This window comes from Heliangelus exortis, chromosome 1, assembly GCF_036169615.1.
Source record: "Heliangelus exortis chromosome 1, bHelExo1.hap1, whole genome shotgun sequence".
Taxonomy (NCBI): Eukaryota; Metazoa; Chordata; class Aves; order Apodiformes; family Trochilidae; genus Heliangelus; species Heliangelus exortis.
The window spans coordinates 193,389,759-193,415,052 of NC_092422.1; the positions used below are offsets into that span (position 1 = coordinate 193,389,759).

At 45.1% G+C, this 25,294-nt stretch overlaps 1 protein-coding gene across 2 annotated transcripts in view; it reads right to left on the reverse strand.

Moving 5' to 3' along the window:
- Positions 1-670: 670 nt before the first annotated feature.
- LOC139791663 (store-operated calcium entry regulator STIMATE-like) overlaps positions 671-25,294 on the reverse strand; it is a 40,096-nt gene continuing 15,472 nt past the window's right edge. Inside the window, exons 3-8 of one of the 2 annotated variants that reach the window (XM_071734191.1) lie at positions 24,709-24,804; positions 21,072-21,193; positions 10,483-10,595; positions 9,339-9,422; positions 8,247-8,363; positions 671-1,358 (exon numbers count right to left, since the gene is read on the reverse strand). In XM_071734191.1, the coding sequence (XP_071590292.1) occupies positions 1,245-1,358; positions 8,247-8,363; positions 9,339-9,422; positions 10,483-10,595; positions 21,072-21,193; positions 24,709-24,804 (646 nt within the window). In that variant the 3' untranslated portion in view covers positions 671-1,244. Of the gene's footprint in view, positions 1,359-2,458; positions 2,609-8,246; positions 8,364-9,338; positions 9,423-10,482; positions 10,596-21,071; positions 21,194-24,708; positions 24,805-25,294 lie in introns of those variants that run through there. The other variant, XM_071734190.1, reaches the window with a different exon arrangement.

Consider the following 25,294-nt stretch of genomic DNA (forward strand, 5'->3'; position numbering starts at 1 on the left):
TAACTTGCAATAAACAATCTATAGCTCAACTTGGTTTATCTGTAGAGTTCAGCAGATCCTGGGTCAGGCCCTGCTCTGAGGACCATCCACTATTTGAACTCTGGGTCTTGTCTCAGCTGTTTTTATGCACCCCACAACTGCTCTGTGCTCTCCCCGTGACAGCTGAGAAGTGTTTTGGGTGTTTGTATTTTGGGTGCTTATAGCTTCATACAGGATGTCAATAAGGGAGCAGCCCTGCACCTCACATTTGTGAGGAGATTCCTTAATTCCCAGAACATCAGGAATGGTTAATGAGGCTTCAACTGACTCTTCAGCTCCAGTTTTTGAATCAGGTCCAGCAGAGATTTTACGTCCATTTTAAAGTAGGTAAAAGGACAGTGGGAAACTTGGCATTCCCAGTGAACACTCACTTGTAAGGTGGGAACAGGGATACATCTCCAAGTCTGTTCTGGTCTGGAGTCAGCAGAGGCTGGTGCTGCAGCAAGAGGTCTTTGCACTGAAGGAGCAGCTCACACCTAGAGAAACCAAGCTCTGTGCCTCAGCTCTTCTGTAGGTTTACCAGGATAGCCCTGCTACTGAAAGATAACTGGCCATGAAAGACTCAAAAAAGATCCACTCCCTCCCCTTCCCAGCATTAGGGTCTTGCAAAAATCTTAAGCACATGAAAGCATTTCAATAATGAAGCAGTTTTAATCCCAATATTTATTGCATTCCTTATAAAACAGTAAAAAGCATCAGATCCACTGAGACCATCTTCCTAATTCAGGACATTTAAATACATATTGGAAACCAACTCCTGTGTGTAGTGTGCATATAAAAGTGTCACAGTTCAGGTAGTACAGGGTAAATTATTTTTTTAATTTATTATTTTCTATTTAAAAAAAAATGAGCAAACAGAACAGAGAGTCTTTTGATTTCAGTCTCTAGCCCTGACAAAAAAGTTACACCCAGCTGGCCAGCCAGGGGAAGTACAAATCCATATCCATAGCCCTAACCTCACTGTGCCTGCATGTGTACAGGTTAGGAGCAGACAGGCAGAGCAGATACTGCTCACACCTGAACAAGGATGCATGGACAACATCCCAAAGAAACTATTGCAGAAGGTTAGGTCCAGATGGGGTAGGCAAAAGGATCTCTGCAGATCCATAGGGATCAACTTGCATACCCCCCCCTGCCCTTCTTTGGCCAGCTCCAGGATCACAGTGCTGCTTCTCCTCTTCCACACCTCCTTTCTCTCAGGGTTGTCAGATGACCACTTGATAGCTGGGCTGCTTCATCTTCTGGTTCATGCCCTGGAGTCCTAAAACATCCTGGTCGCTTTCAGACTGATCCAAATCAATGTCTGGAGAAAGTAATACCTGGAAAGGAGAACAGACAGATGCTGAGGGAGTGAAAGGTCTTTGCTCTTGATCACAAAATCATCCATGTTGGAAAGGACCTCTGAGATCATCAAGTCCAACCCTGGATCCACTGCTACCATGGTTCCCAGACCATGGCACTGAGTGCCACATCCAGGCTCTTTTTAAATGTCTCCAGGGATGGAGAATCCACCACCTCCCTGGGCAGCCCATTCCAATGATCACCCTCTCTGGAAAGAATTTTTCCCTAATATCCAACCTAAGCCTCCCCTGGCACAACTTGAGACCTCTTGTGCCCTCTTGTCTTGCTGAGAGTTGCCTGGGAAAAGAGACCAACCCCCCCCTGGCTCCAACCTCCTTTCAGGGAGTTGGAGAGAGTGATGAGGTCTCCCCTGAGCCTCCTCTTCTCCAGCCTCAACACCCCCAGCTCCCTCAGCCCTTCCTCACAGGACTCGTGCTGGATCCCTTCACAGCCTCCTTGCCCTTCTCTGGACCTGTTCCAGCACCTCAATCTCCTTCCTGAACTCAGGGGCCCAGAACTGGACACAATGCCAGAACTGGACACTTGGTGCTGCTTGCTGAAGGAGTCAAGTGGGGTCTGGAAGATCCAGTCCTGTCTGGCAGATGGTAAAGGTCTTGAGGTCCCCTTGACCATCTCTCTACCACCAGTAAGACAGATGCAGGTGCAGACACTGTCATGATCTCTTGTCCTGACCCTTCTTTTCACTCAAAAGCAGAACAGGCAGCTGAAAGCTCTTTTCACTGTGGACAGGACTGGCACATAGACACACGTATTCAGGCCAGGCTGCAGCCTCAGTGGAGATGTACAAAATCTAGGCCATATATTTTGTAAACAGCTGTACCAAATGGAGACCTTTTCCCCAGGCTCCCAGCTGCTTGCTGTCTCCAGAGCTCAGCCAGGAGAGCAAGCAGAACTACAGAGTCACTCCAGCCAAGGCCAGCAAGCTCAGGAGTGCAGTCCTAGCCTGGCTGCATCTTATTTCTACCTGGAACAGCAGCTCCTGGCTCAGTCTGAATTGTGAGAGCCAAAAGAGAGCACTGAGACCTCTCACTGGTACCTCTCTAGATAAGAAAAACCCACAGATTGCTGCCCGTTGCCTCCAGGAATGCTCTCAGTAGCCAACCTCAGACTTGAAGCTACCCACAGGTGGTTCTGAGCTAAATGGCTGCCTCCAGCCTGGAGTTTTGGCACGACACAGACTGAGCCATGCATCCTCCAGCCTCATCATCTGGAAGAGGAAAAAGGGTGGATTTTATTTGGGCTGTGGAAGAGCTGAAATCCAAAGCCAGCCAGCAGGATGGATGGGTGGGTGGATGGGTGGGTGGGCGGGTGGGTGGATGGGTGAGCAGCTTGCTCAGGCCCTGACAGATTGTTTGCTGAACCCCATTCTACCCCTTCTTATCTCAAAAACCCAACTTTGGGCAACACAAGCCCTACAGTCAATACCCCCAGCAGCAGCTACCCCCAGGCACAGCTGCAGAGCAGTCAACCCTCACACTACAGTTTGCGTCGGGCCCAGCAGGATTTTGGAGCTCAGGCAGTCATGGGTTTTCTGGTGAACACTGCTCACCCACATCAGAAGCCTGGCCAGGTCACTGACACCTCAATGTCCAACCCTACAGAGAGGCACAAACCTAAGAGCACAGTCAAAGGCCTCCAGTTTTATTTCCATGCAGCATTTATTTTATGCCAGCAGCCCCTTCCTACTCCTCCCCTTGCCCATGGCTGAACTCCAACAGCATCATCCATCCATGGGTGATGCAGGGCCAGGTCCTACAACAACTCTCACAAAAATAACTTCCAGCAGCAAGGCAGCACAGACCTACCCAACCCTCATCTCCATCTCACCCCAGTTTTCTCCAAAGACAGAACCTGACCCACAGCAGCCTTCCAGCTCAAAGGCACAAATCAAGGGATGGTACCTGTCTCCAGACACCCACCCCTAGAGTGTCCCCAACAGCTCAGACAGTCCTGAAGCTTAAGCAAAACCAGGACCACGGTGGAATTAGTCTTATCCATGGCTCTCTCTGGGCAGAGCTGTGAATTAACATGCCTGCCACTTGTTAGCACCATGGGGCCAATCACCCCAGCAACAGAACAACCAAACAGGAAACCCAAACAGCAATGAGTCAATCACTTCAAAGGAGCAGAAAAGCCCCAGGGGAAGATTTCCTCCCCACCCTCACACACACTCCAGCCCCTCCATCTGATGTTATCTTCACAGCAGCACTTCAGATGCCCACAGGATAGCAGCAGATCAGATTAAGCTCTCTTGTGTTCCCCCCACTGATCTCAAGGAATTTTTTTTATGGTTCAAGACACACACACTGGAAGGTTTCCATCTCCTCAAAGTCAAGACTTCCTCTGTTTATCATATTAGTATTGGGATGCTGCTGAACCTGAAAACATGGGTGGGTGATTAGTCACATGCAGCTTTATAAACTTACTGAGCAGGCTGCAACAGGCTGGCTTTGGGGTCCAATGAACTCATCATTTCAGTGGGTTTCATCTGGAAACTCAGTGGGTTTCATCTGGAAACTCAAATCCCCTTGTAACTGAGCATGGATGACAGAGCAGGCATGGAGTGTTGCCCATCCACATCCACTCAGGCTGCCACCTGCCCACCACACATCTGGGATGAAGCTGCTCCAGCCAACAGTGCCCCAAGTAACCTTTCCACAGTTCCCCAGGGAATTTCATCAGGAGACAGCACCTCATCACCCTGACACTCACGGGACATACATTCCCTCAGAGATGTTTTTCAAACCCAAATCCAGGTTGGGAGTTCAAGGCATTTCCCCTGCAGCTGTATCCAGGTCAGGACCACAGTGGATCAGTAGCACAGCTGGGAATAAATTCCCCAGCCCCAGGACAATGTGCTACTGTCTCAGCAGTCATCAAAGACCTCATTGCATCCCTCCCTGCACCAGGAGGCCAGCAGCTTGCAAAACAATGTGGGTCATGCTACCAAAATGGGGCTGGCTGGGTGCTCTGCCAGCTTCTCATGTCTGGAAGAAGCAGCTGGATTGGTACTCCAGCCTCTTTCAGATAACCAAACCACTGCAGAGGAAGAGATTGAACTGACAGAGGAACTGTGACCCAAGGCTGTAAAATAAAGCAGCTCAGCGGCCATTTCCCCACTAGCCATGGAAACCTGTTTGCCTACAGCTCCACCAGCCTGGTGTAGAGGTAGGAACCACCCCAGCATCCTCCTGCATCCTCCTGCCACTACTCAGTAGGACTAAAAGCTGGGACTGTTTCCTTCCAGAGTCACCTCTGTGCTCCCCTTCATTTAGCTTCCCCATAGGGTAAAGTCCTCAGGAGCCTGATCCTTGAGCTTGACCTATTTAAAATAAACTCAGCTAAGCAACAAGCAAATCAAACTAACTCTAGGAGTTTTCTTTGATACTTAGCAAGCAGCACAGGTATTGGCATTCACCAGAATCTTCAGTGTAGTGAGTGCCAAAAGTCACAGCTTCTATGAAGGGAATTAGGATAGGTGCTGGACTCCATGCTGACCAAAAGCTGTATCCCCATGCACTGTATTTGCTCTCCTCCCAACCTTAAATTAATCTCTAGATTCAGCCTAATGATTCTTGGAAGTTCCACTGAATTTTGCTTTAAGGACAGGACAGGAACAGAAACTCATCCACCCACACCTCTTTGTGGGGGGGGAAGGAGAACCAAAAACAACAGGAAAAAAAAACAAGCTTAAAAAATATCAAAACATTATTAAAACTGACTTGTTTTCCTGAGTGGAGGAAACAAAGAAATCACTGATAAGATCTAAAGTTTATATGCACTTGGGCAAGGGAAAGGAGACTCAGGTCAAGGGCAGGACACATACAAAGCAGAAGTTAGGGCCATGCAGATGAACAAACTTCCCCAGCCTGACCAGCACTGGATTGACACTGGCAATGTTGAGAGATCTCTTTCCACCCCATGAAAAAGAGGAAAAAACCCAAACCTTTACATTTACCAAGGCAGAGCACAAGCCTGGAACAATGGAAAGCTTTAGGGCTGATTTGGGGCAAATGGTGAAATTCTTCCAGCTTTAACAGGGAGTTTGCCCAGAGCCCACCACTACATCTGTGGCTCACCAGAAGAGCCTTAAAGCCCCAAAAAAGATCACCAGTTCCTGCAGCCATGCAGTCAGGGACACCAGTGGCAGGATTGATGGATTTCCTCTTGCTTCCCAACTGTTGTAACAAGCCAAAGCCAAAGCTGCATTTTCCTGCTATCCCTACAGAAAATACTGATTGTGGATTTTGAGAACAGGTTAACCTTGGCCTCCTCCCTTCATTCTCCTCCTTCCATTCTCCTTCCTCTCTCCCCCTCCCTTACCAAGCAGAAGCTGCTAGTTAAGTGAAAATAATGACACTTCTCTGCTGGCAAGATAGGCAGAGGGTTGAAATTCCAGAAGGCAGCACGATGGGGAAATGTTGGCGCCTGCTGCTAGACAGCCCTGATGGACCCTGATAAACTGCAGGACCCATTAACCTCAGCCAGCTCTGCCTGCTTCTCAGCTCCCCTTCTCCTTCCTCCTCTCTTGGGCAGCAGGGAGGGAAGAAATTCCCCCCACTTGCACAGGTTATTAACAGCAGCAAGCCCAGCAAACCCTAATTTTCTGCTTTTGAGCTTACACTCCAAGCCAGGTATAGAGCCCAGCCTGACCACAAGATCTTTAATTTATAGCCTAAAAAGCTGACTTATGAAGCAGGAGCCTATGGCTGTACCTTAAGGCCCTGTGCCAATAAAAACTGGAGAAGCAGGTCACCCACTTCTGTATTTCTTCATTATCTTCTCTGCCCAAATTATTTGTTGGCCAAAGGCACTGGAACATGTCTGAGAAGAAAGGAGGAGGCAGTGCCCATAGGATGCTCCAGGTATAAACCAGTCCCCTTGGTAGCTCCATTGCAGTGATGGATCAGAGGGTTTCAAGAGGGACAGATGACCTGCAGGTTGAAGGTCTCAGAAAAAAAAAAAATTGGCAGAGAGTCAAGTACCTGGAAGATGGAAGGAAGTTTTGACAACACGAGTCAGACTGTGGGAATCCAGTTTACACCATGTGAAACAACCTGTCCAGTTGAGCTACCAGAAGAACCTTCCCTATCTTCCGGAGATTATTTTCCCTTCATATTATCCAAAACTCACCTAGAGGTCAGACAACACTTGGCCCATCCTAAGTGGAACAAGGCAGAGGGGACCAGCTCCATTTCCATGGAAAACCATTAGCTGCAATACCATCTGTGTGTTCACAGGAACAAACCATCTTGGCCAGGATGCTCCAAGTTTAGGTTTGAAAGGCTGGACAGGAGGTTGGCATCTCAACTAGAGACATCACCCCCTTACCTTTGTTTCTGAGCTGGTATCATTTTATAATAATTTTAAAAATAATTTTATAATAACCTTCAGGAACACACCAGCATACCCAGTCAGCAAGGCAAATCTTGACCACCACTTTTACATTTGGAGCAGACCTCCACAAGGAAAGTAACACTCTTGAATATCAGTCATTGCCTCTAAAATAGGACTGTGCCATAACCAAGAAGATATTCACACCCAGAGTTAATCCACCTCCACATCCTAGGTATGAGTTTTTGGCTTCAAGGCACAACCACCCAGGCACACTGACACTGCCCAGCTCAGGCCTCTCTTCCCTTCTCCCTCCAAAACAAACCAAGATTTCTTGAGGATGCCCTCACCACCCACACCACTCAGGAAACTCCCTGGGGCACAGTAAACATTTCTAGTAACCTCACCATGCTACAAGTGTTTATCTGGAGGCAGAGCCAAGGAGGACTCACTTGTCCTGTGACTCACTTGTCTCCAAGCTGCTCACAGCTGCCTGTCCTTGCTGCCAGAGGGAGGATGCCTCCAACACCACATCCCTGCTGCACCCTTGAGCCATGGAAGCCACCACTGCTATGAAAACTGCCAAGAAGTGTCACCAGTAGCTGGCCAACCCCCTTCCACCAGCCAAAGAGCAGAGTCACTCTTTCTAAAAGTGCTCCCAGAAGGCAAGAGGTATTTCTGTTCCTCCTAAAGCCCTCAGCAGAAGCCACTCCAGGAGCCAAGCCTGCTACTGCCAGAAGCTTTCTTATCTCAGCAAGTTGAGCTGTAGGATGTCAGCAGCCATACACAGAACACTTTGAAATGGGGTCTGGGAGCCAAGGGGGAGGAAAGGAATTCAACCCAGTGACTTGGTTTGGGTTCTCTGCCCAAAAGCTGATGAGAAGCACTGACCCCACCTGCCCAGCAAACCCTGAGTCGTAAACAAGAACAAAGTCAGCTGGGACTGCAGCATTTCTACCCCCATAAATTTGAAGTGTCAAGCTCAGACTGCACAAAATACAGCTTCCTGCACCTTTGTTGGCCAAAGGCACAGGGACCACCATCTGGCTGAAAAAATACCCAACACTGGCAAGAATAGGATTCCCAGCATCCTCTACAAGGATGCTGCCAATTACAGTAAGGAAAGAAAGTTCTTCTCAAGCCAAGATTAATCATGATTTTAAAATGGAAAGTTGAAAGGAACAGTGCAGAGGTACCCACCAGCTTCAGCCTGCCCACCCAGGTTGGTGCAAAAGCCATCTCATCCCTCACAAGATCCTGTCATCATTTAGGGTGATATTTCAGCAACACTTTGTGGCTGTAATATTCCTCTTTGTTAGACAGGGTTCAGATCATCCCAGAAAACATCCCTCTGTTGTCCTCAGCTACAAGCACAGAAAGTCAGTTTGACTTAGGAGGGTCATGGTTTGTCCTTAGGGTATTCCTGGTGTGCTCCATGGTTGTGGTGAAGCACAGAGACCATGTCACAAACTTGCAGTTTGGTCTCAAACAGAGGAAATCCTTGGTCTTACCTGAGATTCCTCTGTCCTCCGAGCCCGAGGAGATTCTATGGATCCACTGATGTCCAGGGAATCCTTCTGCTTATATTTCTTCATTATCAAGCTGTCCACAACCCAGAACATAATGGCCTCAAGGGAGAAAGAAGTTGTATGAATAGACCAAAATACAAAGTCATCCAACCACAGCTGTTTCTTCTCCTTTTGGCTTCTCCAGATGTCCAGCCTTGATCAACCTAATTTAATGTTTAAATTAATCCTGTATCAAATGTCATTGAATGACTCAGACTCCTGACATCCTTTCTTACATATATCTTGCTGATTCCATAGTTCCTGAAGAACCAGGGAAGAGAGTTTCTAGCACAAAGTAACAGCTGAACCAGGCTCCACCCAGACTGATGTTCTGTCTGCATCAGTCATTGATCAGTTCTTTAGGAACCAGAGTTTGCTTTAAAATCTGGAAGTGCAGCCTGAGGCTGGGTGAGATGCTGGTACCAGGGGCAGGTAAACCCAACCCTGCCAATGCTGCATTCATTGCACTGCTCATGGCATCAAGTGAAAAGAGTTCTACTCACTCCTGGCCCAGGGGGGTGTGATATTAACCCCTTGTTCTCATTTCCCATCTTTGCAGGAAGGTCAAGGTGACCCAGAAATCAGAGGAACCAGGAAGAAGCTGAGCTTGCAAGAGCTTTTACCAAGCTAGTTCTGTGGAGATCAGTAGTTCTGAGTAGCCTGGGCTTGCTGTAACACAATATGAAGGCAAGCCAAAGGTCCAGATTTGCAGGTTGCCAAAAGTCACCACTGACAGGCCATCCCATAGGAATGGGAAGTGCTTTGGGGCATTCCCATGACTGCTGAGCCCTGGCTTTCTTCAAGGAGTCAGACACCCAGCAGCTTGGGCAAGGGAGCAGGAATCAGAAACAGAAACCAGGGCAGTTCTGACATATCTGTGTACCCATGACAACAAATATATTTGTTTCCACCCTCTCCCAGACACTTCAATTACTCAATTGCCCCAAGCCAGTTCCTGTACATGCTCCCATTAAGGGGAGGGGACCCCATAACACCCAAACCACCCCACCCAGTGTTTGCAGAGGCATCACTTACATTGACTATAAAAGGCACAACAAGCATGACCAGGATGAGCTCCAGCTGGGGGCTTGGGATGTAACCCAGGAGGATCTGCTGAAGCTGCAGAGGAGAAAACATTTAGAAACATTATTTGAGCAGCTCTGTTGTGAGATCTTTGCTGCAAACTTGGTTGCCTTCTTAGAGCAGCAGCCTCCTAGCTAGGGCTTGTAGGTTACATGGGCTGTTCCTTTAGCCCTGCTGCCAAACACAGGATTTTGTACAGATACAGAAAGAAGTTCTGATGGTCTTCCAGTTTTAACTACAAGTGACAACTGGTGGGACTTTCCTTGGCTTCTGGGGGCCTAGCTGCAAAATGAGGACCCCAGCCATGTGTGGGGAGGAATCCAGCAGCATCTCTGGCTCTGGCAATGTGTGTGTTTGAATGTGTTCATGTCCAGGTCAGAACTGTGGGCTACTGGGTTAGAAGGACAGGCTCTTAACAAGAGCAGATAAGTATTCCCAGACTGCTGTAATAACTCCTCAGCCAAATCAAGCCTGTGAGGCACTGGGCACTGAATGTAAATGCACTCAGTACTAGAGGTACCTATCAGCACCCAGAGTGGGTTTTTATATCCATCACACCCACCTGCCACCAAGTGTGTGGCTACAGCTGCCACAGGATTATTAATTTTATATTTTAAAAGAGAAAATCACAATCAACACAATTACCACTGCACAAGCTACCATACAGAAGCTCCCCATACAGGGGAGGACAGCATCCTACTGGGATAGAGCTTTCCAAATTAACCTCTGAAAGTCCACCTACTTTAGGCACAGGATCATGAAACACCAACATCAAGTGACTTAAGATAATGCAGGAGTTCTCTGGCAGAACTGAAGCAGCTCAGCTGCCAGCCCAGCCCATTTTATCCTTCCAAGGATGAAAAAAAAAAATAAATTAAAGCAGGATCTTATTTCACTAGCTTTTGACTAGCAAGAGAATGTACCAAAAGCCAAACTATTGTGAAAGCCATGTTTACCCAAACTTAAGTAAGAGTTTATGGTTACAGAGAGATGTCAACAAGTTGTAAGGATTGATGACATACGATGATGGGGACCACTAATAAAGAAAAACTTCCCACAGCAGTAGTGGCTTAAAAAATACAGCTCAGGAACTTACCTTTGTCCAACCAGGGATAAGCAGGACAAGGCTAATCACAGTCTTCTCAAAAACCATTATCAGCAAATAGAGGATACATTGGCCAATCCAAGCAGCAGCTTGTGGAGGGTCACCTGGGAAAACAGCATATTAAATCTGAGACAGGACAGGAGGAGGAAGCCTTGCAGAAAAATTGCCTCGTGGTTGATATCTGAGCTGATCAGAGAGACAGGGAAGTGTTTCCATATTGCAAGTTTTCCAATGAGACAAATACTCAACATGAAACTTCAAACTAGTGGAGATATTGTCTGCCTATAGTAGTAGGTAGCAGTAGTACTCTGGAGTAGTAGGGTGTGGGGTCCCTGCTGGGTCTACAGTCTGTTGAAGATTAACACATAAGATCTAAGCTTAACTCTTTTAGGGTTTTTTGCTTGGTTTGGTTTTTTGTTTGTTTGTTTGTTTGTTTGTTTGTTTTTTGGTTTTTTGTTTGGTTTTTTTGTTTGTTTTTGGTTTTTTTGGGTTTTTTTAAGTATGAATTGTATGGCATTAGGGAAAATTTAGCAGACTTGCATCCCTTCATAGTTGGAGCTCACTTTACAAACTGGTGGATATAAATAAGCACCAAAAGGCAAAACTCCACCCCCCTTCCATTTGTGCTCTCCATGCATCAGGGCAGCTCTTTGTCCTTCATGCTGCAGTTCTGCTTTTGAATTAAGCTTGGCTATAAAGGAAGAGATTTCTCCCTCATGAAACTCCACATACACCACTACCACCCCTGGCCTTTTGTTCTAGAAGCTGATTTTCTTTTTCTATCCCTTTTAGGGCTGATTCTGAAGTGGAAATGGCAATCAACCAGAGCTTTGGTTCATCTGAAGCACAAACAATTAACAAAGGAATTTCAGACACCACTCAAAAAGCCCTCACAGATGCTCACACTACCTCTGTTTATCTGCCTCCTGTTGTTGTCTCCATTCCACCAACCTTCCTCTCAGATCCACAAAGAAGAGAAAACCATCACCAGAACCCTTCTCACCTTATATCCCCCCCTTTGCCTTTCCTTCCTAGATCAACTGGTTGGTTGGAGCCAAAGCCCTGCAAGTGTCCTACAGGGCAGGCAGACACATTCTATAAAAGGGAAGAGAAAAAGCCCTGGCTCTGCCTGGAGATCTGCTATTCCCTATGTTTATCCAGCAAATCCTGCACTTGCAGACACCCTGGGGCTCTCAAGGGCCACAGCTCAGCAATGGAAATGCTGTTCCTGGAAATCCTAAGGAGACTGGATCAACCTTTGTGAATCTTGCTTTGGGTAACAATTATGTTTTTCTTTACTTAAGGAAATAAAGGATGCACAGAGCCTTGGAGATGCATTTTTTCCTCTCCTTTAGCCACTGAAAGCATTGCCAGGATCCCCCCCCATGGTGCTGAGCTACTTTGAGCTGGGTGCATGCAGGGGCTTGAGAAGAGGAAGTCCCACTTGTAAAAGGGTGCAAGTATCCCCTCTCCTCAAAATCACAGGACAGGAAAATCCTATATGTAGGGCAAGCCTGAAAGCTCTGGAATCTTAGCATCCTGCTCAAACAGTTCCTTACTTTGTAATCATCAGTTGATTTGTTCAGCCCTTGTCTGGTGGCCTTTAGTCAGGGTACCAGAGATTTCATTTTCCTTCATCTAAGCACACCCAGAAAAGCCCCACAGGGACAGATTTCCCCTGCTTCCAATGGGTAGAAGTCTCATAGCAGCAGCTCACAAAATCTTGCCCCTTTTTGACCAGAACGTCAGGCTGATAATCCTTCTGGAATTTAAACAAATCCCAAGAGCAATCCTCGAGACCAAACACTGCTGGACTGACCCTCCTCTACACAAGCACCAGTTACTATCCTGCACATTCCTCTATTAAAAAATAAATCACCTGCCATTTGCTCTCTGCCAAGCCTCACCCACCCCATTGCCAGCAGCAGTCTGAAACTTTTCAGGTCACTGTTTCCAATACAGGCAGCATAAGTTTGCAGTCCTACACAGAATTAATTTTCTTGCTGATGAAGTGAGGGGCTGGTTACGTGATACTCAGTGTCTGAGCAAGAGACAGGGGCTCCACTCCTCCAGGCTCACTCCAAAAGAATCAATGCTAATTAAATATGAATGTTTCCAGTGGGGTACTTACCAAGTAATAAGTAAAAGCATATTTGTACTGTTAGCAATGATAATGGAGCTGTATCTGTTACAAGTGCTTGCTTCAGGCCCCTGTAAGCACTGCCTGTTGGTTATCAGCTTCCCAGGCTCATCAGAAAATCTCAGCTCTGCAAAACTGAGCTACAGTATCTGGTTTAAGAAAAGCTGCAGCATTTCCTCTTACCACTCGAATATAAAGATAACCCCCTGGCAACACTTGTTTCCAGTGTCATCTGGCCAGAATTTAGGATTGTATCCGTGTAAAAGAACCCAACACAGGGTGAGATGCTGAGGCTGGATGTGCTGTCAGATGGCAGCAGCCTGGGAGCTCTGCTCCCCTTTTCTCAGCCCAGCACTGTTGGGATGTGGCATGGAAAGACAAAGACCAGCAGTTTGCAAAAGCACTTTTATCCAAAGCACTCTGCAAAACCTCCAGCCAAAGACCAGCAGCACATACCAGGATTTAGTGAGCACTGATATCCAACCGAGCCCAGCTCCAAGGGAGATCCTGCTTCCCAGCAAGGGCAAAACAGGTTTGCGTGTGTTATTTGTCCTTATTCTGTCATTTGGTAGCAACACAGCAAAACATTTGCCTCGTTACTTCTTAGCTGTGGCTTTGCAGAGGCATCCAGCAAGTGTCTCCATGCCAGAAACCTCAGGGCAATCACCTCAAAGCATCCCAGCTTTTTAATTGCTTGAGCCGGGAGGGAGAAAGGAGAAGAGGGGAGGAAGGAGGACCAGGAGGGCAGAGAGGCTGCTGAGCTGGGAGGAAACAAGCAGAGAGCATCAGTCCAACTGCACAGAGAGGGGGAAGGAAGAAGGAGCTGGGGAGGTTACGTGTGAGTGCAACCAGAACCCCCAGAGGATCTGGGGAAAGCACAGGGCTCTGCTCCCTGGCAGGCAACAGCTTCATGGGTGGGCTGAGATGGGAGCAGTGTTGGAAGCAGCTGGGAATTAAACCTGGTGTGAGAGAAGCTTTGATCCTCCCACAGCAGGGACAGCCTCTCCTGATAGGGTTGGGTGCTGAGCTATCTTTGGCACAGATTAGGTACCAAATTTTTTTGCCCCATAGCCCAAAACTGACCACTCCTCCTCCAAAGCCCCAGGTTACCATCACCCATCAGAGCTCAAAGTACAAACAAACTGGGAAAACAAACATATTCATCATTTCCTTCCTGCACTTGAACTCTTTCCCTTTTGCTCTGTGTTGTCAGCTGTGTTCCATCCCCTGGGGGGGTGACAGGACCAGCAGCCACAGCACCCTTTGCAAGTCAGCTTCTTTGTGATGGCACTTGAGGAACACTTCCAGCTCAGCATGGCCCAGAAGCAGCAGCAACTTGGAGATCTCTCCCAAATACCTGCCCTTTCACACCCTCTTGGGGACAGGAGGTGACTACCACTCACCATCACCATCAGCTTGGGTTCCTAAGTTTTGTACACCATGCACCTGACAGCCTTAACCTTCAAACAAACCATTTTTACAGACAGGGTTTGGCTAACCAGGCTGGGAGACAGTCACCAGAAGAGACAACCTGCTTTTTAACCCATCCTGGGCATGAGTTTGCCCGTGTGTCCAAGGTTAACAGCTCCTCATCCACTAATTTTTCCATTTACTTTCAATTAGCCAGAAAGCCAAATTTCTCTTGAGTTTTGACAACTTTTGGAGAATGAAAACCTTTTCTCCCTTCCTTAGAGAACCGTTTGTCCTGTCCAACTGCAAAATTCCATGTAGGGAATCCCAATATTCCAAGGCCAGCACATGCAAAGTGGTACCCCCCTTGTCAAAGGTGTCTCCATCACAACGTGGAGCTTCAAATATCTGTATTTCTCACTCTGGTCTTTTCTACATCACCCATAGAATATGCTGAGGATCTCCTCCACACTTAGAGGGAGATCAGCACTTCTTACATGTCCAGGGTAGACAGTGGAGGGTTTGGAAAGAGACGCACAGAGAGCTCTGAGACCCAAAGGCCAGATCTGACCATCTCCCGCATTAGTTTAAGCAGCTCAAAAATTGGTGCTGTTTTGCAATCTCTTCCCTCTTCTTCATTCTGAGCTTTGTTTCCAGACTATGGGATGATATATTTCTGCACAGAAATCCATCCTGGGGCACAGAATTTGACAGGACTTCACCTCCATCCCCTGACAGAAGGATCAGAGAGTTTCTCCACAGTTCCTTTTGACTGCGCCTTTGTCTCTGAGTGACAAGAGGCTGCTCAGGACCAAAACAACTTGGGACAAAGATGAAAATGAAACAGCAGCAGAGCCCACAGGGCTGCAAGGATTGACTTCAGCTATCAGTACACTGGCTTGTTGCTTCTTCAGCAAGAAGTCCAGCTGGCTGCTCTGTAACTCAGTAGGTTTGAAGTCACTCCCAGGACACCCATCTACCTCAGAGTGGCCATTAGCCAACTCTAATCACCTCTAATTCATCCAGCCCTACCACCAGGAACACACTGGTCACCATCAACCTGCATCTTTAGGGAAGAGGAAGCCTTGGAGTGGTCCCTGGGCAAGCCCTTAGCAAGAGATTGGCCACATCATCTCTTCCTTCCAGAGTTGGGAAGCAAGGCTGGAAACCTTGATCCCAGCAAACCACAGACCTTATCCAGGGGATGGTTTTCTACAGCAAGGTTGTTAGAGGCATCCTCAGGTGGAACAGAAAGTTTTTAATGGACTAAGTGCTGTTCAGAGGGGCCCTGCCCATGGATGCAAAGGGATTCTTTTTATATTAAGCGTTTCCATATAGGCAAATGCCTACAAGAGACTATTTTTTGCTGGCTGCCAAGTTACTCCCTGGAGGCTAAGCCCAAGGAGGTGCCCTCATCTTTGCTGCATCCAATGCTTCACTTTCCTTTTAAAAGGAGGGAAAAAATAGAAATAAATCACATCTGTTGGATGACAACACATACCATCCTGCCTTTGAGCACTGCCATCTTCTTGTCCCCAGGACTACTGAGAAGGTGGCACAGAGCATCAGCCTCTCCCTTTAGCTTAATGAGCCACCTTTCCTCAAAAAATCCCATAGCTATCTCCCACCCTGACAGCAGTAAATCTCCTCCATCACCTCAAAGGATGCATTTAGATCCTTCTCCTCCAGCAGCATTGCTGGTGCTTCCCAACCCCCCATCAGCAGAACTTCCTTGGGGCAGCCCCAGGACCACTGCTTCCTGCAGCATCCTCACCCCTCACATATTCCACTTGTGCATGCAGCCACATTTTGCTGGCAGAGCAAAAGCAGCACTGCTTGAGGTATTTGAGTTGTTACCACACAACAGGATTAGTTTTAATCCAGGCTGTCAAATGTACCAAGCTGTCAGCAGAGCCCCCATGTTAATGCCAGGCAGCTTTATTTATGGTCTTGACTCTGCGTGCACCGAGCAGGTAGGAAAAAGCTTAACCACAGCCTAAGTGGAGAATGGAGGAAATAGTGGAGGAAATAGTGGAGGAAATAGTGGAGGAAATAATGGAGGAAATAATGGAGGAAATAATGGAGGAAATAATGGAGGAAATAATGGAGGAAATAATGGAGGAAATAATGGAGGAAATAATGGAGGAAATAATGGAGGAAAAGCAAATATTTGAAGGCACTGAAAGTTGTACTGGGTGACATGGAGGGGCTAGAAATAAAAGAATCAATAAAAACCTCTTAAGATATCTTTAAATATCCCTCCAAATCCAAGGGATCTAATTAGCAGTGCCAATTAGAGAGGAGGGTAAGAAATAGCAGGAAAGCATCTGAACAGGACAGAAGTGGGCACTTTGTGGGTAAGAAGAGGATTTCAGAGACTGAGACCTGAACAGCAATTGCACCAGTTATGGGCAGGACAGGCTGGCATCAGAGCAGCCTTCAAGTACCTGGATTGGCCACAAGAAAGCTGGAGAGGGACTTTTTTTTCCAAGGGCATGGAGTGATAGGAGAGAAGGTAATGGCTTTAGACTGGAAGAGGGTAGGTTAGACATTAGAAAAAAAAAAAAATCTTGACTGTGAGGGGGGTGAGACACTGGAAGAGGTTGTCCAGAGGAGCTGTGGATGCCCCATTTCTGGAAGCATTCAAGACCAGGTTGGATGGGGCTTGGAGCAACCTGGGCTGGTGGGAGGGGTCCCTGCCCATGCAGGGGGGTTGGAACTGGATGAGCTTTAAGGTCTCTTCCAACCCAACCCATTCTGTGACTCTATGAAGACATCCCAGACCCTCTCTGGCATGCTCTGAACTACAAGTGTAGAGCTGGACTCAATCCCCAGTTTGCAGTTATATCCCCAGTTATGTCACTGCTCTGGGTCTTTGGTTGCTGGAGATTTTGCTGCTATCAGCCCAACCCAGGAGGGTTCAAAGGCTCAGAGCTGGGGATGTGACCCCACACTTCATTATTAGAGGATGCTCCTCGATCCTCTCCTCGCTTTCCATCCCCTGGTCCTAGGGTGGAAAGGCCAACCATGCTAAGGAGAGGACAGCCCCTCAGGTTAAAGCTATTTTCAGCAGTATTTCCCCAAGCATCAGCAGCCCCAGCTCCCTTGGCTGCTTCAGGACGTGGGAATATCCGTTATGGAAATTTTGGACAACATCACAACCACTGGGCCAAACACAGCCTACACAGATCCTCAGTTCAACTCAGCAGCTGGCACAGAGAATATTCTACAACTAGATTTGAGCAACAGAGCTCAACAGAGCACTGAACAGATTTTAGAGGCCTCCAAGCAACATCCTTCCCATTTCCAGTGAATAAGCACAAGGCATCAAGCTTAGAGCAGTCAGTGACTGCAGCCAGAGTCAGTCATACACAAGTCAGCATCCAGATGGGCACCCAGAGGCATTCCCAAGCAATAAAACCCTCTTTCTCCCCATCATTTCTTGATGCTCCCCTTCAGCATTTTAGTTGCACATTGCAGAAACCATCTCGTGATGCAGGTTCGTGGCATTTGCTTACCTGAAAAAAAATACTCCAGTATTTCAGAAGTGATACTTCAGAATTATTAGACACATCTGCAATGCCAAGCACACTGCAGCCAGCCAGAGGTTCCCTCTAGGGAGCTGCTTATTGGGAATAAGGGTGGGAGAGAGGGCTGGAAAAGTTTGGAGGTGGAGCACAAAGCTGCTCTGACTCCAGCCAGCATCTCCCCTGTACAGACCCAGCAGCACCTCCAAGACATTGGGTATGCACCTCCTGAGTCCTCTGCAGCTTAAACTTCTTTTTTTTTTCCTCCCTGAAGAAGTCCCCTGTAAGGAAAGCACCTATGGCCTGTTGCTACCCAGCTGGACAGAACATTCACAGATTTTGTTGGCTTTGAGCATTTGTAAGACTGACAGTCTCAAACTCTGCCTCTGACACACAACCAGTGCAGTAAAAAGCAAACCATTACACCTTGTGGGAAAACCCTGGCAGGAGGTGGCTACTACAGTGCTAGGAGGTACCAACAGCAAAGTAGGATGTGCAAGGTCCTGTTTAAGGATTTGCTCATGGTTCTCCCCAAATCTCCCTGCTCACACTCACAGCACAGGACAATAGTGGAACTCTAACCATGCCCATGACCCAAGAGTGAGCCAGCACACTCCAAAATTACCATGGAAATAGCCAACAAGCCTCAATCACCATGACTTCACTACACATCCTTGTAAAAAGTACAAGAAAAAAAAAATTTCAAAAAAAAAAAGTTACAAGAAAGCTGGAGAGGGACTTTTCACAAGGGAACATAGTGGTAGGGCAAGGGAAAATGGCTTTAAACTAGAAGAATTGAGATTTAGATTAGATATTAGGAAGAAATTCTTTACTGTGAGGGTGGTGAGAAACTGGAACAGGTTGCCCAGAGAATCTGTGGCTCCCCCATCCTTGGGGGTGTCCAAGTCCAGGTTGGATGGGGCTTGGAGCAAACTGGTGGGAGGTGCCCCTGCCCATGCAGGGGGGTTAGAGCTTGAGGATCCCCAAGGTCTCTTCCAGCCCAAACCATTCTATGATTCTATGAACCAAGATGAAGAATAAACCTCTCCAACCTCTCACCTTAGGAGCCAAGCACCTTCAGAAGAGACAGCAGCATTTTGAAATGCAGTTCCCTGTGGTTAGGTGCTGTCCAAAGAGTAATAAAGAGCTGATGGGCAAAGATGAAGGAACCCAAGCATACAGGAGCCTCTACCAGCCAAACCCCAGGGCACTCCTGGCTGCAGCAGCCTTTAGCTAAGAGTTCAGATACAAAAGATTGATCTCAGAATGAGCATTCTTTGGTGTTTTGTTTTGGGGTTTTTTTGGTTGGTTAGTTGTTTGGGGTTTTTTTTGGGGGGGTGGGGGGTTGGTTTTTGTTTGTTTTGTTGGGTTGGGGTTTTTTTGTTTGCTTCTTTTTTGTTTTTTAACTAGAGAAGTAGTTTTTTTTTCTAAACAGTTCTGGGCAGCTGGATGCTTACAACAGCAGCCCAGACTTAGGTACTTTCCCTTCCTTTTTCTTTGCTGCTCCATGGATGTAGCTACTGGAGCCACACAGGGGGCTGTGGGGACAGGCACAGCACCAGCAGAGCAGAAGGGATAGATGGAGCCCAAAACAGAGGAAAGCTGCAGCAGTTTGCATCAGTTGCAACCAAGAGCCAGAAGGTCAAAAAGAAAAGCAGCTGGAAGAGATCTAAGTTTTTATTTCCCTTCAAAAAGCCCGTGCCCTTCCTCCTCTGCAGGACTGCAAGAGACACTTCTGTTCCTCAGGAGAATTGAGGGAAGCAACACAAAGTCTGGCACAGCAATTAGAGAGGAAAATTAATCATCTTTCTGGAGCCTGTTTCAAACTGTACAAAGTTTACTAGCATCTTCCAAACTGTTTTGGAAGCTGCTTAACATCTGAGAGGAGGGTTCTGCTTCCCCAGCCCTGCAGCAGGATTGCACTGGGCACACCACTCAATTTCTGGTTTTTCCATCGTGGTCACTCTGCACCTCAGAGGATGAAATATTTAATCCCTGCTTCAAGAGCTAAATTCAAGCAGCAGCATAAACTTTTTTTTTTTTTTTTTTAATTAATTAAAGCAACATTTCCTTGGAGGAGTGAACAGATTCTGGAAACTAAGCCAACCTTGATGAAGGGACAGCTTCAGCTCAACAGACCTTCATTATTGCTCTGCAAGGTTAAAGCCAGCTGCCAACACACTCCAACATTTCCTTGCTGCTGCTCAACTGCAGACGTGGCACTGAAGCTGTGCCCTGGGATGCCTCTGGTCTGGTTTCAAATCCTTGTTGCTCAAGAGGGGGAAAAATGCCAGTCCCTGAACCAAGAATATCTGGAGTCCTCTGCTGCTTCATCTGAATTACTTTAGCACTCTGTACTTGGCTCCTCAGCCATTAGGAGGGGAAAAAAAAAAAAAAAAAAAAAAAGAGGTAGTCCCTACCACCAAAGTCATGCTGTGAGGATGCTGAACCTGCTCTGGAAACCACTGCAGCCTTTAAAGTCCCTTTCAGGTGTGACAAGAGATGGCTCCTCATCATTTCAACTCGTCTGTGGTCACCTCATTCCCAGTCTGTGGCTGCTTCTCCCGTCCCAAAAAACCCAACCAGCCCTTCCAGCCTGGGCCAGGACCCATCTACAGGTGCTGAATGGAAACCTGAGGAAGAGCACAAAATTCAGGGAGGTCTCCACACTGATCCCACTTTGGTCCAACTTTCACCAGCTCATTTATCAGACCAGCAATTAAATATACAAAGGAAGGAGATGACCTTCATGAAAGATTTAATGATTAAGGTCTTGAAAGATGGGGGTGTGGTTGCTATGAATAGGGTGTATTTGCTAAAGGAAGACTGAATTTGTCTTTATATTCAATAGAATGTAAAACAGGCAAAGGGTTAATTAATATTTCCCTTCCCTGCAGCCAGGAGCAAGCACAGCTCTCTGGAAGCTGTTTCTGCTCTTTCTGAAGAGAGGTGCTACCCTCTAGTGGGACTGGCTCAGAAAGGCTCCTCTGAAACTTTATTCCTTATCTCAAGGCAGGAATGGAAAAGCAAGAATGGAAGCAGAGAGAGGCCAAACTCAGGAATAACTGAAACTTTTTTTTTTTTTTTAAACAGCAGCTGTCCAAAAAAACCCAAGCAAGCAAACCCACGAGTTATTTGAGAACTCAGTTTTGGGGTGAGGCTGCATCCTGCTGATGCCTACTGCAGCTCAAGGCAAATGCAAGGAAACTCTTGTGTTCTGAACTGAGAGATTTGCAAAAAGTCTTCCAAAAGAACTCCAAAAAAAAAAAAAAAAAAAAAATCATCAACACCAGACCCTGCAATTTATCCTGTGTGTGTCCTGAGGTATGTTACCCACCCAAGAAAATGTCACAGAGCTTGAACTGTGAGCTCCCTGGAGAAGGGATAACAAAAGCAGGCTGGTTGCATGTTTTATATCCAAACTACAGTTTGTGTCATTTTCTTCTCTCCATTGATATCTGGGAGCAACCAAGCCACCTTCATGCAGAGGAGTTGCCACCTACCATATTCTCCAAAGACCAGGTACGTGTACTTCTTATGCTGTACAATCCAGGAGACAACTTTCACACCAAGCCAGATCAGCAGCATCCCCAGTGTGGCATCAAGGATGAAATTGATAAGGTACCTAAAGCACAAAATTCAGGTTTTAGGGCTGTTCTTGACTCTTATTTTAAAAAAACACCTTTTATTCCAACATAGGACTCCATAAAAAACACTCAAGATTTATTTAAAAAGCCCACTTCATATTCAAGCTCAATTCCTTTCTTTTTTAATGGATTTTCCTACAGCAATTTCTTATTTTTAAATCCTGTTCTGCAGAATCCACCTGGCATTGCTCATTTATTCAGATAGCATCACACACTTCTTGGGGTAGCCTTGCTTAAGGGTTACCCCAAAAGAGAAGGCTTTCCATTTGCAGTACCTTGTGTTCTTAGCAGGGTGAAATATTGAGCTCTGGGGAAACAGAAGCCAACATTCCTTTAATTTCATACAAGAAAATGGAAGTTTCTTGGACACCACAGCTGCTCTGCAAACTGTGCAGCAGATGAGGGGAAAAAAAAAAATAAAAAAAAAAATCCACTGAACAGAGCAGCTGGAAAAGGCTCCCATGAGCAGGGACACGAAGAGGTTTTGGGAGAGGGGACAAGCCCTGGCTCAACACAAGCATCCTGGGGTCCCTAAAACTCTCCAGTTCAGGGTCTCCACTCCAGATCCAGGAGCTGAGCCCATCCCTCCCAGGAGATGTGGGCTCACAACAGGTTTGCTTGGCAGGTTTGGATGTTCAAGCTCCATGGACAAAGCATCAGAGGCTTTGCTGGAATCTCCTGGGGACTGCAGGGTCCCAAGGTCTAATCCAGCATTTGGTATTGTAATCAACTCCAGAGGGAAAAAAAAAAAAATATCACTCAGACTGATGTTTTCTGGACAGCTTTCCATCACTGGAATTTTTTCTGTGAGATCAGCCCAGATTTCTACAGCCTGAAGAAAATGCCAAGCACAGATCTGCAGGAATGAACATTTCCTTGACACTGCCTTTACTCACAGACACTGAAAACAACAATCTGCTTTTGGAACCTACTTTGAAAACATGACACAAAGTTTTTCTACATCCTGAGGCTCGGACCAACTCAATTTCCAGCTGCTGAAATCAGAGGACTCCAATATGAACATTGGTTTATACTGGGCAGGACACACAGCACCCAGGGACAGGGCTATAGAAGTTTAAGCTGCCTGGTTCAGGATGAAAAAAATCAGGCAGCACATGGAAATATTAAGGAAAAAAAAAAACAAACCATAAACCTACAGGGCACAGCATGAAAGGTGTCTGTTAAAAAAAAAAAAAGAGGAATCATCTTAGGGGTTGTATCCCCAAACTCGTGGCTGTTTAAAGAACCACATCAAGGTGCAGCACTTTAGATATAAAAAAGGAGATGGGCCAGATGTTTCTAAGCAGCATCCTGAAGCCCAGATGAGTTTTTCAAAACAATTTAAAATTGACATTAAACTTTTGGTTGTGAAATGGCTGGGCTGCTATAAAGGCAGCACTTGTACATGAAGTCCAAAGCCTTAGAAAGGTCTCAAATGGAACTACATGAATACATCTGGGAGGTGCAACTGGAGTTCTAAAAACATCCTCACATCAGAGAAAAGCCTTTCCCCAGCAATCTCAACACACAGACAAATTGCAAAGTCTGCTGTGCCAACAAAGCCCCTTTAACAGCTGTGATTGCACAGGGCAGCACTGCACAATGTGCTTTTTGCTAGGAAATTCGAAGGTACTTTAAAAAAAAAAAAAAGAGAAAGGAAAAAAAAAAGAGAAAGGAAAAAAAAAAGAGAAAGGAAAAAAAAAAGAGAAAGGAAAAAAAAAAGAGAAAGGAAAAAAAAAAGAGAAAGGAAAAAAAAAAGAGAAAGGAAAAAAAAAAGAGAAAGGAAAAAAAAAAGAGAAAGGAAAAAAAAAAGAGAAAGGAAAAAAAAAAGAGAAAGGAAAAAAAAAAGAGAAAGGAAAAAAAAAAGAGAAAGGAAAAAAAAAAGAGAAAGGAAAAAAAAAAGAGAAAGGAAAAAAAAAAGAGAAAGGAAAAAAAAAAGAGAAAGGAAAAAAAAAAGAGAAAGGAAAAAAAAAAGAGAAAGGAAAAAAAAAAGAGAAAGGAAAAAAAAAAGAGAAAGGAAAAAAAAAAGAGAAAGGAAAAAAAAAAGAGAAAGGAAAAAAAAAAGAGAAAGGAAAAAAAAAAGAGAAAGGAAAAAAAAAAGAGAAAGGAAAAAAAAAAGAGAAAGGAAAAAAAAAAGAGAAAGGAAAAAAAAAAGAGAAAGGAAAAAAAAAAGAGAAAGGAAAAAAAAAAGAGAAAGGAAAAAAAAAAGAGAAAGGAAAAAAAAAAGAGAAAGGAAAAAAAAAAGAGAAAGGAAAAAAAAAAGAGAAAGGAAAAAAAAAAGAGAAAGGAAAAAAAAAAGAGAAAGGAAAAAAAAAAGAGAAAGGAAAAAAAAAAGAGAAAGGAAAAAAAAAAGAGAAAGGAAAAAAAAAGAGAAAGGAAAAAAAAAGAGAAAGGAAAAAAAAAAGAGAAAGGAAAAAAAAAAGAGAAAGGAAAAAAAAAAGAGAAAGGAAAAAAAAAAGAGAAAGGAAAAAAAAAAGAGAAAGGAAAAAAAAAAGAGAAAGGAAAAAAAAAAGAGAAAGGAAAAAAAAAAGAGAAAGGAAAAAAAAAAGAGAAAGGAAAAAAAAAAGAGAAAGGAAAAAAAAAAGAGAAAGGAAAAAAAAAAGAGAAAGGAAAAAAAAAAGAGAAAGGAAAAAAAAAAGAGAAAGGAAAAAAAAAAGAGAAAGGAAAAAAAAAAGAGAAAGGAAAAAAAAAAGAGAAAGGAAAAAAAAAAGAGAAAGGAAAAAAAAAAGAGAAAGGAAAAAAAAAAGAGAAAGGAAAAAAAAAGAGAAAGGAAAAAAAAAGAGAAAGGAAAAAAAAAAGAGAAAGGAAAAAAAAAGAGAAAGGAAAAAAAAAGAGAAAGGAAAAAAAAAGAGAAAGGAAAAAAAAAGAGAAAGGAAAAAAAAAGAGAAAGGAAAAAAAAAGAGAAAGGAAAAAAAAAGAGAAAGGAAAAAAAAAGAGAAAGGAAAAAAAAAGAGAAAGGAAAAAAAAAGAGAAAGGAAAAAAAAAGAGAAAGGAAAAAAAAAGAGAAAGGAAAAAAAAAGAGAAAGGAAAAAAAAAGAGAAAGGAAAAAAAAAGAGAAAGGAAAAAAAAAGAGAAAGGAAAAAAAAAGAGAAAGGAAAAAAAAAGAGAAAGGAAAAAAAAAGAGAAAGGAAAAAAAAAGAGAAAGGAAAAAAAAAGAGAAAGGAAAAAAAAAGAGAAAGGAAAAAAAAAGAGAAAGGAAAAAAAAAGAGAAAGGAAAAAAAAAGAGAAAGGAAAAAAAAAGAAAGGAAAAAAAAAGAGAAAGGAAAAAAAAAAGAGAAAGGAAAAAAAAAAAGAAAGGAAAAAAAAAGAGAAAAAAGCATGATTGCACTGCCTCATCTCCATCAGCCCAGGAAGGAGACAACCCAGACCCTGAAAATCAGCTCAGCATGGTTTATCTCCACCTAGTGTTTTAAATGGATCAGTTTCCACCATAAGATGATGTTTCCTTCTCTTCCAGGTGCAGGACAGGAGTGCAAACACCCTGTGTACTTACAGAGAGCAAGGGTCCTCTTCAGTGAGGTCTGACAGAAAAACATTGGCAAAGTGGATGAAAAGGGCACCTATTGCTTGCTTGGAGGTATCATAAAACCTGGGGAGAAAGAAGGCAAAAAAAAGATCTGTGCCCTGGAGCACCAGCAGCAAAGCAGCCACCCAAGGGAAGGCTCTGCATGGACCTTTCCTCCAAGTTGCATTCCTCAGGCTCAAGAATTTGTACATAGTGAAAAGGGGCAGGTTTTTAACTCCAAATATTTTTTTAAAGTTACTGCTTCAGCACATGGGAGATTTGTTCCAAAGTTCCAGCCTGCAGCAGAGGGGAGGTCACTCTCAAGTGCTCAGCCTCAGTTTCCCCAACCAGCAGTAGGTGCAGGGAAGGTGTTCAGCTATTTATGATTTTTGCACCCAAATTATTGCAGCTGAAGAACCCAACTGACAGGCTTTCCATCCCTAACCTTGGCTGGTAGCTCCAAGCCAGCCCAGCCATCTGCTGAGCCCACCCATACAACCCCCCACTCAGCAGCCCATAAATCCTACAATAGAGGAGATTTTGGGAGAGATGTCCAGAGCTGACAGCAATACCC